At 53.9% G+C, this 16,491-nt stretch overlaps 1 protein-coding gene across 1 annotated transcript in view; it reads left to right on the forward strand.

Moving 5' to 3' along the window:
• Positions 1-16,491, forward strand: part of LOC119956560 (chondroadherin-like protein) — a 45,122-nt gene that overhangs the window by 17,950 nt on the left and 10,681 nt on the right. The window contains 3 exon segments of the mRNA XM_038783861.1: positions 2,366-2,762; positions 2,765-4,044; positions 7,423-7,589. Of these exon segments, the coding sequence (XP_038639789.1) occupies positions 2,366-2,762; positions 2,765-4,044; positions 7,423-7,589 (1,844 nt within the window).

Raw genomic sequence — 16,491 nt, forward strand, 5'->3', positions numbered from 1 at the left:
GAATTTACAGTGCAGAAGGAGGCCATTCAGTCCATCGAGTTTGCACCGGCTCTTAGAAAGAGCACCCTACCCAAGGTCAACACCTCCACCCTATCCCCATAACCCAGTAACCCCACCCAACACTAAGGGCAATTTTGGACACTAAGGGCAATTTATCCTGTCCAATCCACCTAACCTGCACATCTTTGAACTGTGGGAGGAAACCGGAGCACCCGGAGGAAACCCACGCACAGACGGGGAGGATGTGCAGACTCCGCACAGACAGTGACCCAGGCCGGAATCGAACCTGGGACCCTGGAGCTGTGAAGCGATTGTGCTATCCACAATGCTACCGTGCTGCGGTGAAGACTGTGAAGTGACTCGCATGAACACATGAGTGAAAATTTCTGACATCAAAGATGACGCCTAGGCCCTCCCTCTCGATGTGTGAATATCCCCTATCTGCATCAATCCGGGTCCGTGAAACATTGTCAGTGGGCCTTCCTATCCCATAATTCATTGCAGGTGACAAAACAGCGCAAACCCCATATGGAGACTCATCATAAGTGAGTCTTATTTCTTTAGAAGGATCAAATTGGATTACGTAGTAATCCACGGGAGGCAGGAGTTCCGTCACCACACCAATATTTATTTACAATAACGATATTACAGGAGCAGCTACAAACAGTGCTGCTAGCAGTCCAGTCAACTTAAGACGGCTCACAAAGCCTACACAGGTGCTTATATGGGCCCCTTCAACGAGCTATCATTGAGGGAGCTCATACTCCAATTGGCCAACCAATAAAGCCAATTGGAGTTCATTACAGATTAGTAAACATGTTGATTGAAAGTCTTGTCTGACTTGTTTGAATGATTCAGTCTGTCCAAAGACGTGCAGGTTAGGTGGATTGGCCATGATAAATTGCCCTTAGTGGCCAAAAAGGTTAGGTGGGGTTGCTGGGTTACGGGGATAGGGTGGACGTGTGGGGTTTAAGTCGGGTGCTCTTTCCAAGGGCCGGTGCAGCCTCGATGGGCCGAATAGCCTCCTTCTGCACTGTAAATTCTGTGAAATTCTCTTGTGTTTTCCAACACCTTTTCTGAGTTTTTTTTAATAGCACATAGAATGTAGAATTTACAGTGCAGAAGGAGGCCATTTGGCCCATCAAATCTGCACCGGCCCTTACAAAGGGAACCCTACTGAAGTCCACGTATCCACCCTATCCCTGTAACCCCCACTTACCGCTTTTTGGACACTAAGGGGCAATTTAGCATGGCCAGTTCACCTAACCCGCACATCTTTGGACTGTGGGAGGAAACCGGAGCACCCGGAGGAAACCCACGCGCACACGGGGAGGACGTGCAGACTCCGCCCGAGGCCAGAGTCGAACCCGGGTCCCTGGCATGAAGATACGGGGGGGGGGGTGCGGGGGGGGGGGGGGGGGGGGGGAGGGGGGGGGGTGGGGGGTGGGGGGGAGGTGGTGGGGGGGGGTGCGGGGGGTGGTGGGGGGGGTAGGGGGGTGGGGGGGGTGTGGGGGTGGGGGGGTGGTGGGGGGTGCGGGGGGGTGGTTGGGGGGGGGGTGGGGGGGTGCGGGGGGGGGGGGGGGTGGGGGGTGTGCGGGGGTGGGGGGGGGAGGGTGGTGGGGGGGTGGTGGGGGGGGTGCGGGGGAGGGTGGGGGGGGGTGCAGGGGGTGTGGTGGGGGGCAGTGGGGGGGGTGGGGTGGGGGGTGGGGGTGGGGGGTGGGGGGGGGTGGGGGGGTGGGGGGGGGGGGTGGGGTGGGGGGTGCGGGGGTGGGGGGGGAGGGTGGTGGGGGGGTGCGGGGGGTGGGGGGTGGGGGTGGTGCGGGGTGGGGGGGTGGTGGGGGGGTGGTGGGGGGTGCGGGGGGGGTGGGGGGTTGGGGGGTGGTGGGGGGGGTGCGGGGGGGGTGGGGGGTGGTGGGGGGGGGCGGTGAGGGTGGTGGGGGGGGGTGGGGGGGGGGTGTGGGTGCAGTCTCAGGATACGGGGTCGCTCATTCCGGATGAGGTGAAATATCTTCAGCCAAAGGGTTGTGAATCTATGGAACTCTCGGCCCCAGAGGATTGTGGATGCTCCGTTGTTGAATATATTTAAGGCCGGGATGGGCAGATCTTTGGTCTCTCAGGGGTATGGGGGTGGGGGGGGGGGGGGGGGGGGGGGGCGTGAAAATGGAGTCAAAGCCCAAATCAGCCGTGATAGTATTGAATGGTGGAGCAGGCTCGATGGGTCGAATGGGCTACTCCTCCTATTTTTTAATGTTATGTTTTATGACATTATATAAGCCAATTCCAGGCAAAAATTAAGCATGCTTGACACTAAAAATATATTAACAATGCATTAACATTATGCATTAATGCATTTTCTCTATTGCAGGAGACTAAGAAGCTGGACATTAAGGGGAACAATATCAACATGATTCCAAATGGAGCCTTCCTGCCTATTTCCTATCTTACTCACTTAAACTTACAGAAATGTAAGATTCACCATCTTGCAGAAGGTGCCTTTCGTGGTCTTGGTCAACTGACCTACCTGAACCTCGGCTTCAATAACATTGAATTCATCTACCAGGAGACCTTTGATGGCCTCATGTCCCTTCAACAACTCATCATTGACAACAACAGGATTGAGGAGATCAAACCGGGAGCTTTCAGCCAGCTGGGGTTCCTAAACTTCTTAAATCTGGAAAGCAATCTCCTGGTCTATTTGCCCCCCTTAGTCTTCCAGGGTCTCCAGCAAATCAAACACCTCCGCTTGTCCAAGAACCTGCTCAACATATTGCAGACGAGGCCTTGGCTGGACTCTGGACGCTAAAGAGACTGAGTTTGGATGACAATGAGCTCCAATATCTGCCAACGGAGGCCTTGTCCAGGCTGAAAAAAGTGGCCAGACTGGACCTCGGCCGGAATCCTATGACGTACCTTGGGGAAGAGTCCATCCGGGTGCATTCCCTGAAGCATCTGGCTTTGGACAACATGGCCCTCCAGGAAGTATCTCATTCCGCCTTCGTCCACAGCCCTCAGCTAACGGTTATCGACCTGCGTTACAACCAGCTGCAGGTCATGCAGCCCCCAGAGGGGGTTGAGTCCTTGAGGATGATCAACCTGACAGGGAACCCAATCCAGTGTAACTGCCTGATGAGGCCATTCCGGGAATGGATAGCCGGCCAGGCCAAGCCCAAGGCAGAGGTGTTCTGCGGCGGCCCAGCTGCGTTCCGAGGCGAGCGGTTGGATTCGCTGCGACTAGTTGATCTGAAGTGCATAAGCCACCCTTCAGACTATGAAGACGAGGAGGAGCTCAAGTTGGAGAACAAGCCAGACACAAATAATGAAGAAAACCTTCCATGCCCAGAGCACTGCGATTGCAAACATGATTTGCAGCACTCCAGCTGCGAAGGAAAAGGTCTACGCAAGATCCCAAAGGGTTTCCCCATCGATGCTCAACTGCTTGACTTGCGTTATAATGACTTCTATTTAGTGCCTAAAGGCGCCTTCCCAGATTTGAAAAAACTTGTTTCACTTCACATGCAGAAGTGCAGAATTCATGACATTCACGCCGGTGCCTTCCGGGGACTAAAGAAGCTAATTTACCTTTACCTCTCCGGGAACGAGATATCGCGCCTCGAGCCAGAGATCTTTGACGGATTGCCTGACCTGACGTATCTCTACTTGGACTACAACAGGTTGTCACTCATACCCAAGGGAGCCTTCAAGCTGCTGCCCAATCTCTTTGCCCTTCACTTAGAATACAACCCCATCCCCCGCCTGATCGACGACAATATGGAAGGGGCGGGGCAGATACGCTGGCTCTACCTGACGGGCAACAATATCACCTACATTTCCCCGACGGCCCTGCAGTCCGTCGGGGAACTTCAGAAGCTGTTCTTGGATGAGAACAAGCTGACGGCTGTCCCCACCATTGCCCTGACGGGAATGCCTGCTTTGGATGAGTTGAGACTGTCCAACAATCCCATCAAACAGATCGGCGACGGGGCCTTCCTCCCAGTGGCGGGGTCTCTCCAACACCTGTGGTTGGGTCACATGGGTCTGGAGAAGGTAAGATGTCGTTTCGAAGCCCGAACCTTCAGTGATAACTTCTCATGTGCCATCGTCTTCAACACCTTCTGAAAATCCAAATATAGTACATCCACTGGCTCCCCCTCATCTACCTTCCCAGTTGCACCATCAGAAATCTCTAAATAGATTTGTCAAACGTGATTTCCCTTATCAAAAGGCCATGTTGAATCTGCCTCGTCTTATTCTGATTCCCGAAATGCTCTGTAGTCATAAAATTCTGGCATTTTCCACACCTATGTCAGGCTAACTGGCCTACTGCTCCCTGTTTTCCCCTCGCTCTCCTCTCCTGAGCAATAGTATTGCATTAGCTGCCTTCTAATCCACAGGGAGCATTCCGGAATCGGGAGAATTTTGGTTGATCAAAACCAATCCATCCAGTATCTTGGCAATGATCTGGTTGAAGGCCCAAGGGCTGGATTGTCTCGCCCGTCCCGCGAGTGGGATCTTCTGGTCCCACTGAAGGTGACCCCCCCCCCCATCCCCCGCGGCGGATTCCCAGGCCACACAAATGCCCTGGATGTCGGCGCGGGACAGGAAGGTCCCGCCATCGGCTACCACCACTGGCCACAAACACGCCGCTGGGGTGGGGGTGAAGGGTGAGGGTGTGGGGGGGGGGGGGGGGGGGGGGGGGGGGGTTGGGTAGGGGGTCAATCTTACCCCTCGGATGTAGGACATCGGGTCTAGGGGTTTTGCTGAATTTCAGTCCCATTATTTTCTCCTTCCTTCTTCACTGACATTAGTTACGTGGAGCCTCGCATTTGACTCTTGCTTCACCTCAATTTTCACCAACGTTCCTTGCGTCTTCCTCAGCAAAGATTAAACCAAAGGGCAGGATACCCTGTTCTGCCAGCCGGGTTTTCCTGCACGGAGCACCCTGTTCTGCCAGCCGGGATTTCCTGCACGGAGCACCCTGTTCTGCCAGCCGGGTTTTCCTGCACGGAGCACCCTGTTCTGCCAGCCGGGTTTTCCTGCACGGAGCACCCTGTTCTGCCAGCCGGGTTTTCCTGCACGGAGCACCCTGTTCTGCCAGCCGGGTTTTCCTGCACGGAGCACCCTGTTCTGCCAGCCGGGATTTCCTGCACGGAGCACCCTGGTCGGCAGAGAGATCCTCCATTCTGGCAGCTAACCAATGGGATATCCGAGGATCCCAACAGAGAATCCTGCAGCAAATATTCAATATCGTTGTTATTTCCTTATTTCCTGTAATATTCTTTTTTTCTCTTTTTATAAATTTAGAGTACCCAATTCATTTTTTTCCAATTAAGGGGCAATTTAGCGTGGCCAATCCACCAACCCTGCACATCTTTGGGTTGTGGGGGCGAAACCCACGCAGACACGGGGAGAATGTGCAAACTCCACACGGACAGTGACCCAGGGCCGGGATCGAACCTGGGACCTCAGTGCCGTGAGGCAGCAGTGCTAACCACTGTGTCACCGTGCTGCCCTTTTCCTGTAACATTCTTGTGTCCAACGTGTTGTTAATTTTTATTTGTTTATTTATTTTTTTAAAATTTAGATTCCCAATAATTTTTCCAATTAAGGGGCAATTTAGCGTGGCCAATCCACCTACTCTGCACATTTTTTTGGGTTGTCGGGGGGAAACCCACGCAGACACGAGGAGAATGTGCAAACTCCACACGGACAGAGACCCAGAGCCGGGATTCGAACCTGGGACCACGGCGCCGTGAGGCAGCTGTGCTAACCACTAGGCCACCGTGCTGCCCTTAACGTGTTGTTAATGACGGTTGTTGGTGTTCCGAGGTATGGCATAACATCAACTTTATTCAAAAGATAACAAATAATTACACTGAGAGCAAGCCTTCATCCTTTCCACTAGGCCGCAAGAGAGAACTCCATCATAGGAACAGGAGTAGGCCAGTAAGCTCCTTGAGCCTGTCCCGCCATTTAGTGAGATCATGGCCGATCTGTTGACGAACTACATCTCCCTCCTTTTGGCCCATAATCCCTTAATATCTTTGCTCAACAATAATCTGTAAAACATGCTGCTGTGCAGAGATACCTGGGTGTGCTAGTGCATGAGTCGCAAAAAGTTGGTTTACAGGTGCAACAGGTGATTAAGAAGGCGAATGGAATTTTGTCCTTCATTGCTAGAGGGATGGAGTTTAAGACTAGGGAGGTTATGTTGCAATTGTATAAGGTGTTAGTGCGGCCACACCTGGAGTATTGTGTTCAGCTTTGGTCTCCTTACTTGAGAAAGGACGTACTGGCACTGGAGGGTGTGCAGAGGAGATTCACTAGGTTAATCCCAGAGCTGAAGGGGTTGGATTATGAGGAGAGGTTGAGTAGACTGGGACTGTACTCATTGGAATTTAGAAGGATGAGGGGGGATCTTTTGGAAACGTATAAAATTATGAAGGGAATAGATAGGATAGATGCGGGCAGGTTGTTTCCACTGGCGGGTGAAAGCAGAACTAGGGGATATAGCCTCAAAATAAGGGGAAGTAGATTTAGGACTGAGTTTAGGAGGAACTTCTTCACCAAAGGGTTGTGAATCTATGGAATTCCTTGCCCAGTGAAGCAGTTGAGGCACCTTCATTACATGTTTTTAAGGTAAAGATAGATAGTTTTTTGAAGAATAAAAGGATTAAGGGTTATGGTGTTCGGGCCGGAAAGTGGAGCTGAGTCCACAAAAGATCAGCCATGATCTCATTGAATGGCGGAGCAGGCTCGAGGGGCCAGATGGCCTACTCCTGCTCCTAGTTCTTATGTTCTTATATCGATCTCAGATTTAAAATTAACAACTGTTCCAGCTCCGACTGCTATGTGTGGGAGAGAGTTCTAAACCGCTCCCGCCCTTTGAGTCCAGGAATTCTTCCTGACATCTCTCCTGAAATGAAAAAATGAAAATGAAAATCGCTTTATTGTCACGGGTAGGCTTCAATTAAGTTACTGTGAAAAGCCCCTAGTCACCACATTCCGGCGCCTGTCCGGGGAGGCTGGTACGGGAATCGAACCGTGCTGCTGGCACGCTTGGTCTGCTTTAAAAGCCAGCGATTTAGCCCAGTGAGCTAAACCAGCCCCTTAGGTCTGGCCTTAATTTTCAGACTATGCTCCCCCCCCTCACCCCTCCTCCCCCAAGTTTTAGAATCATGATAGTCTTATACACTTCCCTAAGATGATGTGAACTGTCTCACTTGCACATTCACATAAAATCTTTCCATTTTCCCATTCCATTTGCCATTATCATCTCTCTGGCCTGGTAGCCACAATGTTTATTTGACCAGTTCAGCTTCTGGTCAATGGTAAACCTCACCCCCCCCCCCCCCCCCTCCCAATCCCAAGAAAGAACAAAAGTTGCCTGCTGTTGTAATATTGGGTTGCGATTTCTCACTGCAGATCTTTGAAGGGGCCTTTGATGGACTGGGTGCAAGGTTAGAGAGCCTCTACTTGGAGAATAACAAGTTGAGCTACGTTCCCAAACTGAAAAAGTTCACAAACCTTTACATCATCGATCTATCCAACAATCCCTGGAACTGTGACTGCCCACTCCTTCACCTCCGCAGGTAGGTACCTCTTAACCAGTGTCCGGAACAGCTTTGTGATTACTGCTTGGGCCAGACCAACAGGGGTATAAAGGCAACCATATTGGGTCTCTCTCTCTCTTTTGGGTGTACTGTGATCAGATCAGGAGCATCAGATTAGTTCAAATGGTTAGTGGAGTTATGTTTAGTCACTGTAGTTAGATCTTGTTAACCTTATTACGGAACAGCACGGTAGCATGGTGGTTAGCATTAATGCTTCACAGCTCCAGGGTCCCAGGTTCGAATCCCGGCTGGGTCACTGTCTGTGTGGAGTCTGCACGTCCTCCCCGTGTCTGCGTGGGTTTCCTCCGGGTGCTCCGGTTTCCTCCCACAGTCCAAAGATGCGCGGGTTAGGTGAATTGGCCATGCTAAATTGCCCGTAGTGTACTAAAAAGTAAGGTTAAGGGGGGTGTTGTTGGGTTACGGGTATAGGGTGGATACGTGGGTTTGAGTAGGGTGATCATGGCTCGGCACAACATCGAGGGCCGAAGGGCCTGTTCTGTGCTGTACTGTTCTATGTTCTATGATTGTGGTTTGCATCTTAGAAAGTTACCAAACCCCACACTCAATTACGAACTAAGGTTTAACGGACTGCGCAATTAGGCCCTCTTCTCAGGTGCGTTCTGAGATAAATCCTGAGCTAGTCGAGCCGAAAGTTCCATGTTGCTTTCTCCATGGCAACACCTCGGCCAATCAGAGCTGACTTGCACACCTGTCAGCACCCTTCTCTCCTGCACTGTAAATTGTTGTGATATTTTGAAATTTGCTGTTCTTGCATTTGTCCAGAGATGCTTCACTCGACTCACTCCTGGGAGGTGGGGGCTTATCTGAAGAAGAAGGTTTGGGCCAGTGCCCTTTGGAGTTTAGAAGCAACCGTGAGCAGCGGGGTGGCACGGTGGTTAGCACTGCTGCCTCACAGCGTCAGGGATCCCCGGTTCAATTCTGACCTCGGGTGAATGTCTGTGCGGAGTCTGCACGTCCTCCCCGTGTCTGCGTGGGTTTCCTCCGGGTGCTCCGGTTTCCTCCCACAGTCCAAAGATGGGAAGGTTGGGTGCATTGGCCATGATAAATTGCCCCTAGGTGTGGTTATGGGGATAGTGTGGGGTTTGGGCCTAGGTAGGCTGCTCTTTCAAAGAGCCAGTGCAGACTCGATGGGCCGAATGGCCTCCTCCTCCACTGAAGAGATTCTAAATTGAGATATAGGATCCTGAGGGATTTTGACAAACCAAATACCAGGGGGGATGTTTCCCCCAGTGGGAAGGAGCCGGACTAGGAGACACAGTTTAAGAATAAAAAGCCCACTCTGTTGTTTAAGGTGAGGATGAGGAGAATTATTTTCTCTCAGATTGTTGTTAAGTCTGTGGAATTCTCATTCCCAGAGAGCAGTGGGGATGTGGGTCACTGAATTTATTCAAGGCCGAGTTAAACAGATTTTTGATTGTCAAGGGTTACAGGAAAGTGGAGTTAAGGCCACAACCAGATCTGCCATGACCTGATTGAATGGCAGAGCAGGCTAGAGGGGCTGAATGGCTCCATAGTGTGGTGAATGTAATATATAGATGTATATATTCAGGGCCTCACGGTAGCATGGTGGTTAGCATCAATGCTTCACAGCTCCAGGGTCCCAGGTTCGATTCCCGGCTGAGTCACTGTCTGTGCGAAGTCTGCACGTCCTCCCCGTGTGTGCGTGGGTGTCCTCCGGGTGCTCTGGTTTCCTCCCACAAGCCCCGAAAGAAACGTGCCGTTAGGTGAATTGGACATTCTGAATTCTCCCAAACAGAATGTGGCGACGAGGGGCTTTTCACAGTAACTTCATTGCAGTGTTAATGTAAGCTTACATGTGACACTAGTAAAGATTATTATTATCGACATTAAGCTCCCTATTAAGGTCCATCATTCCCTATTTTCTCTCTCATTCCCTTTTTAAATAGTGGAGTTACATTCGCTACTCTCCAATCTGGAGGAACTGTTCCAGACTCTGTAGAATCTTGGAAGGTGACCATCTTTTTACCACCTGACCCAAATAGGGGCCTCACGGTAGCATGGTGGTTAGCATCAATGCTTCACAGCTCCAGGGTCCCAGGTTCGATTCCCGGCTGGGTCACTGTCTGTGTGGAGTCTGCACATCCTCCCCGTGTGTGCGTGGGTTTCCTCCGGGTGCTCCGGTTTCCTCCCACAGTCCAAAGATGTGCGGGTTAGGTGGATTGGCCATGCTAAATTGCCCGTAGTGTAAGGTTAAGGGGGGGATTGTTGGGTTACGGGTATACGGGTTACGTGGGTTTAAGTAGGGTGATCTTTGCTCGGCACAACATCGAGGGCCGAAGGGCCTGTTCTGTGCTGTACTGTTCTATGTTAATATCTATGTCGTAAAAACCCATCTGGTTCATTAATGTCCGTTGGGGAAGGAAATCTGCCGTCCCTACCCGGTCTGACCGACATGTGTCTCCAGACCCCACAGTGATGTGGTTTATCCTTAAATGCAATAAATGCTGGGTGCAGCCAGTGACCCCCACACCACATGAATGAATAAAGAAAAAAAGAACCATTTCCCTATTAATACTGATTTCTTTCAGGTCCTCCATCTCACTAAACCAGTGTTTTTCAAACTTCTTTTCCCGGGGCCGACTTTTACCAACCGGCCGACTATCGGGGCCCTTGCCGGCCGACCTCCACAATTCACCATTTTCTCTTACCTTTAATGTGAGGGTGAACCTGCTTAGTCTTCACGATCTCACTCCAATCAGGTTCGCTGGAGGAGAGGGCTATGTGCATGTCAGGTGCAGAGTTCAGCCGGTTCCTTTGTGCTGTCTTCACCTTTGTGAAATTCCAACCTCGCACATGCGGGTCGTTGTGAGGGGCAAGCCCAACAAAATGCTTGTTTTACTCAGCACTGGATTCTCCTTGGAGCCTCTACTCCAGAATGCGGACCACCTCATGGACTTGTGCCGTGTTTTTAATATGCTGTCACAGCTGAGGCGCAGAAGTTCAACCTCTTCATTTGGAGTCAGCTGTAAGTTTTTAAAAAATAAATTTAGAGTACCCAATTAATTTTTCCAATCAAGGGGCAATTTAGCGTAGCCAATCCACCCACACGGCACATCTTTGGGTTGACACGCAGACACGGGGAGAATGTGCAAACTCCACACGGACAGTGACCCAGGGCTGGGAACGAACCTGGGTCCTCGGCGATCAGAGGCAGCAGTGCTAACCCACTGCGTCACTGTGCTGCCCCTGCTGTTTTCTTTAATGTGTTGCAGCAGTGTGGGGAACATGTAGTAGTTTTGGCTTTGTAGTCGCACTTGCCAAACTTTCAATGACTTTTGGAAAGCATCTATTTCTTCACCGTGCCGAAAGCAATCACCCTCCTCCTTCTCTTGTAATTTCAGCTTCAGTTCCTTTAGAATTGAAAAGATTTTTTTTTTAACTAATTTGTATTGAGATTTTCAAAAAATATCAAAAACAGAAAATAACAACAAGAAAACACTATTAACAACAACAAAAAGAAAAACACAATAACCCCAAAACCAAAACCCCCCCACCCCCCCAGTAACTACAAAAAGAAGAAATAGATAAACACCCGGCATATTCAATAAACACATGTACACATTTCTCCCTTCCCCCGGGACGAACCCCCCCCCCCCCCCCCCCCCCCCCCCCCCGGCCGGGTCGCTGGTACTGCCGGCCTATTTTCCTACCGTTCAGCCAGGAAGTCCAGGAAAGGCTGCCACCGCCTAAAGAACCCTTGTACTGATCCCCTCAGGGCAAATTTCACCTTCTCCCAATTTTATGAACCCCGCCATATCATTGACCCAGGCCTCCACGCTTGGGGGCCTCGCATCCTTCCACTGAAGCAAGATCCTCCACCGGGCTACTAGGGACGCAAAGGCCAGAACACCGGCCTCTTTCGCCTCCTGCACTCCCGGCTCCACTGCAACCCCAAAAATTGCGAGTCCCCAGCCTGGCTCGACCCTGGATCCTACCACCCTCGACACCGTCCTTGCTACCCCCTTCTGAAATTCCCTCAGCGCTGGGCATGCCCAGAACATATGGGCGTGGTTCGCTGGGCTCCCTGAGCACCTAGCACACCTGTCTTCACCCCCGAAAAACCTACTCATCCTCGTCCCAGTCATGTGGGCCCTGTGCAGCACCTTGAACTGTATGAGGCTGAGCCTCGCACAGGAAGAGGAGGAATTCACTCTTTCCAGGGCATCCGCCCACGTCCCCCCCCCCCTCAATCTCCTCACCAAGCTCCTCCTCCCATTTACCCTTCAGCTCCTCCACCGAGGCCTCATCAACCTCCTGCATGACGTGGTCCACGTCCGAAATCCTCCCCCCTCCAACCCACACCCCCGAAAGCACCCTGTCCCGTACCCCACATGGGGGCAGCAGAGGGAACCCCTCCACCTGCCGCCTGGCAAACGCCCTAACCTGCATGTACCTAAACATGTTCCCCGGGGGGAGCCCAAACTTCCCCTCTAATCCCCCAGGCTCGCGAACCTCCCATCCACAAACAGGTCCCTCAACTTCCTAATACCTACCCTGTGCCAGCCCAGAAACCCGCCATCGATGCTCCCTGGAACAAACCGGTGGTTCCTCCGTATCGGGGACTCCATCGAGCCCCCCCACCTCCCCCCTATGGCGTCTCCATTGCCCCCAAATTTTGAGGGTAGCCGCCACCACCGTGCTCCTGGTATACCTCGTTGGAGGGAGCGGCAACGGCGCCGTTACCAGCGCCTCCAGGCTTGTGCCCACACAGGACGCCATCTCCATCCTCTTCCATGCTGCCCCTTCCCCGTCCATTACCCACTTACGCACCATCGCTGCGTTGGCAGCCCAGTAGTACCCACAGAGGTTGGGCAGCGCCAGCCCCCCCCATCCCTGCCTCGTTCCAAAAACCCTTCTCACCCTCTGAGTCCCATGCGCCCATACAAATCCCGTAATACTCCTGTTGACCCTCCTAAAAAAGGCCTTCGGGATAAGGATGGGGAGGCACTGGAACAGGAACAGAAACCTCGGGAGCACCGTCATCTTGACGGACTGCACCCTGCCCGCCAGCGACAGCGGCAACATGTCCCATCTTTTAAACTCCTCCATTTGCTCCACCAGCCTAGTGAGGTTAAGCTTGTGTAGGGCCCCCCAGCTCCCAGCCACCTGGACTCCCAGGTACCGAAAGCTCCTCCCCGCCCTTTTCAGCGGGAGCTTACCAATCCCCTCCTCTTGATCCCCCGGGTGCACGACGAACAGCTCACTCTTACCCAGGTTGAGCTTGTACCCAGAAAAGCCCCCACATTCCCTAAGGATCTGCATCACCTCCGGCATTCCCCCCACTGGGTCCGCCACATATAGCAATAAGTCATCTGCGTATAATGACACTCGATGCTCCTCCCCACCCCGCACCAGACCCCTCCAATTCCTCAACTCCCTCAACGCCATGGCCAGGGGCTCAATTGCCAACGCAAAGAGCAACGGGGACAGGGGACACCCCTGCCTCGTCCCCCGGTACAACCGAAAGTACTCCGACCTCCTCCTTTTCGTGGCTACGCTCGCCATCGGGGCCTCGTATAGCAACCTCACCCAACTAACAAACCCCTCCCCAAACCTTTCCAGCACCTCCCACAAGTACCCCCACTCAACCCTATTAAAGGCCTTCTCCGCGTCTAATGCCACCACTATCTCCGCCTCCCCTTCTACCGCCGGCATCATTATAACATTCAGAAGCCTCCGTATATTGGTGTTCAGCTGCCTTCCCTTCACAAACCCTGTCTGGTCCTCATGAATGACCCCTGGCACACAGTCCTCTATCCTTGTGGCCAAGATCTTCGCCAACAGCTTGGCATCCGCATTTAACAGCGAGATCGGCCTATATGATCCACACTGTAGGGGGGTCCTTGTCCCGTTTAAGGATCAAGGAAATCAGCGCCTGTGACATAGTTGGGGGCAAAGCCCCCCCCTCCCTTGCCTCGTTAAAGGTCCGGACCAACAGGGGGCCCAACAGGTCTGCGTACATTTTGTAAAATTCGACCGGAAACCCATCCGGCCCCGGCGCCTTCCCCGACTGCATGCTGCCTATCCCTTTGACCAGCTCCTCCAGCTCAATCGCCGCCCCCAGCCGCTCCACCTGTCCCTCCTCCACCTTCGGAAATCTCAGCCTGTCCAAGAAGTGCCCCATTCCCCCCCCCCCCCCCCCCCCCCCCCCCCCCCCACCGGGGGCTCGGACCGGTACAATTCCCCATAAAAGTCCCTGAAGACCCCATTAATGTCCACCCCCCTTTGCACCACATTGCCTCCCCTATCCGTCACTCCACCAATCTCCCTGGCCGCGTCTCGCTTACGGAGCTGATGCGCCAGCATCCTACTCGCCTTCTCCCCATATTCGTACACCGCTCCCTGTGCCTTCCTCCACTGAGCTTCCGCCTTTCCGGTGGTCAGCAAGTCGAACTTGGCCTGAAGGTTACGTCGCTCCCTCAACAGTCCCTCCTCCGGAGCCTCCGCGTATCTCCTGTCCACCCTCACCATCTCCCCCACCAACCTCTCCTCTCTCTTTGCTCTCCCCTCTCCCTATGGGCTCGGATGGAAATCGACTCCCCTCTAATCACCGCCTTCAATGCCTCCCAAACCATCCCCACCCGGACCTCCCCATTATCATTGGCCTCTAAGTACCTCTTGATAAAACCCCCGAACCCGCCCGCCCACCTTCTCATCCGCCAGCTGTCCCACCTCCAGGCGCCAGAGCGGGCGCTGGTCCCTCTCCTCCCCCAGCTCAAGGTCCACCCAGTGCGGGGCATGATCCGAAATAACTATGGCCGAATACTCGGCACCCTTCACCCTTGAAATCAGCCCCCTGCTCAGAACAAAAAAATCGATCCGGGAATTGGTGCACGTGGGGAAAAAAATGAATACTCCCTGGCCCTCGGCCTCGCGAACCTCCACGGATCCACCCCTCCCATCTGGCCCACGTCCGCCTTCAGGTGCGTAACCACCTGGGCCCGTTTGACCGGCACATTCAGCCCCCTCACATTCCAAGTTATCAGCCGGATCAGGGGGCTCCCTGGCCCCCCTCCCCTGCCGACTAGCCATAACCCTTCCTCTGCCCGCCCCAGGCCAGCGCCCCCCGCTCGGCCCGTTCCCCACGGCGGCAAACCCTCACCCCGGCCCCCCCTGCATACTCCAGCTCCTTCCTGGCCATTTCAGCAGCAACCCGGTAATCCCCCCCCCCCCCCCCCCCCCCCCCCCCCCAGGCTAGGACCCCTCCCAGCCGCGTTACTCCCTCCGTAGCACTCCTGTGAGCCAGCTAACTTCTGCTGACCCCGGCGACTCCCGCCACACCTCCGACCCCTCCCCCCCCCCCCAAACGTGGGGCTACTCCTCCTCCCCAGACCCATCAGCAGACCCTCCTCCTCCCCCTCCCGCTCTCGCGCGGGGAAAAAAGCCCACGCTTCTCAGCTCCGACCCCGCCCCCATCCACCCTCAGCACGGGAAACAGAAGAAAAGCCTGCGCTTTCCCACTGCCCGACCCTGCCCACGCAAAAAAGACAGCACCCCACCCACCCTAGAAACAACACACAACCAGCTTAAAACAGCGTAAAACAGCGTAAAACAGAGACCCTTCCCACCAAAAGTTAACATAGTTATTTACAAACCCCCGACCCTCAGTCAGAGTCCAACTTCTCGGCCTGCACAAAGGCCCACGCCTCCTCCGGGGACTCAAAATAAAAGTGCCGGTCCTTGAAAGTGACCCACAGACGCGCCGGCTGTAACATGCCAAACTTCACACTCTTTCTGTGGAGCACCGCCTTCGTCCGGTTGTACCCGGCCCTCCGCTTAGCCACCTCCGCACTCCAGTCCTGGTAGATCCGCACTACCGTGTTCTCCCACTTGCTGCTCTGCTCCTTCTTGGCCCACCTAAGCACGCACTCTCGGTCAGCGAACTGGTAGAACCGCACCAGCACCGCCCGTGGTGGCTCATTCGCTTGGGCCTCCTGGCCAGTATTCTGCGGGCTCCCTCCAGCTCCAGGGGCCCCTGGATGGACCCAGCTCCCATCAGCGAGTTCAACAAAACGACCACATAGGCCCCCAGGTCTGACCCCTCCAGCCCCTCCGTGAGGCCCAGGATCCGCAAATGTTTCCGCCTCGACCGGTTCTCCATCTCCTCGAACCGCTCCTGCAACTTCTTATGGAGCGCCTCGTGCATCTCCACCTTTCCCGCGAGGGCCGCGGCCTCATCCTCTCTTTCGGAGGCTTGTTGTTGGAGCTCCCGGATCCCCACCCCCTGGGCTGCCTGCGTCGCCAGCAGCTTGTCTGCATTCGCCTTCAGCGAGTCTAGCAGCTCCACTTTTAGCTCCTGAAAACATCGCTGGAGAGTCTCCTGCTGCACCTGCGCCCACTGCCTCCATTCCTCGAGGCCTCCGCCAGCCGCCATCTTGATTCTCTTCCACCGCTATTTTGCTGCCCCGCTCCTGGTCCAGACCATAGACCACTGGGGATCTGCTGCAGACACCTTCCCACGTCGGGAACCGTCGAGCAAGTACCGCTGGGGGCCCTTAAAAGAGCCCAAAAGTCCATTCCTGGCGGGAGCTGCCGAACGTGCGGCTTAGCTCCGCATGTCTGCAAGGTAAGCCATAGTTAGCATCCAGGTTTCATCATCATCAAACCAGCCAGATAGGAGACGATTTCTCCAGAAGGAAAGCATGGATTTCATACATTCGCGCCACACGAGTGTGAGGCAATGACCATCTCCAACAAGAGAGGATCTAACCACCGCCCCCTTGACTTTCAACGGCATTACCATCTCTGAATCCTCCACTAGCAACATCCTGGGGGTTCATCATTGATCAGAAACTGAACTGGACCCAGCCACATTAATACTGTGGCTACCAGAGCAGTT

Source organism: Scyliorhinus canicula, chromosome 23 (genome assembly GCF_902713615.1).
Source record: "Scyliorhinus canicula chromosome 23, sScyCan1.1, whole genome shotgun sequence".
In the NCBI taxonomy this organism is placed as follows: domain Eukaryota; kingdom Metazoa; phylum Chordata; class Chondrichthyes; order Carcharhiniformes; family Scyliorhinidae; genus Scyliorhinus; species Scyliorhinus canicula.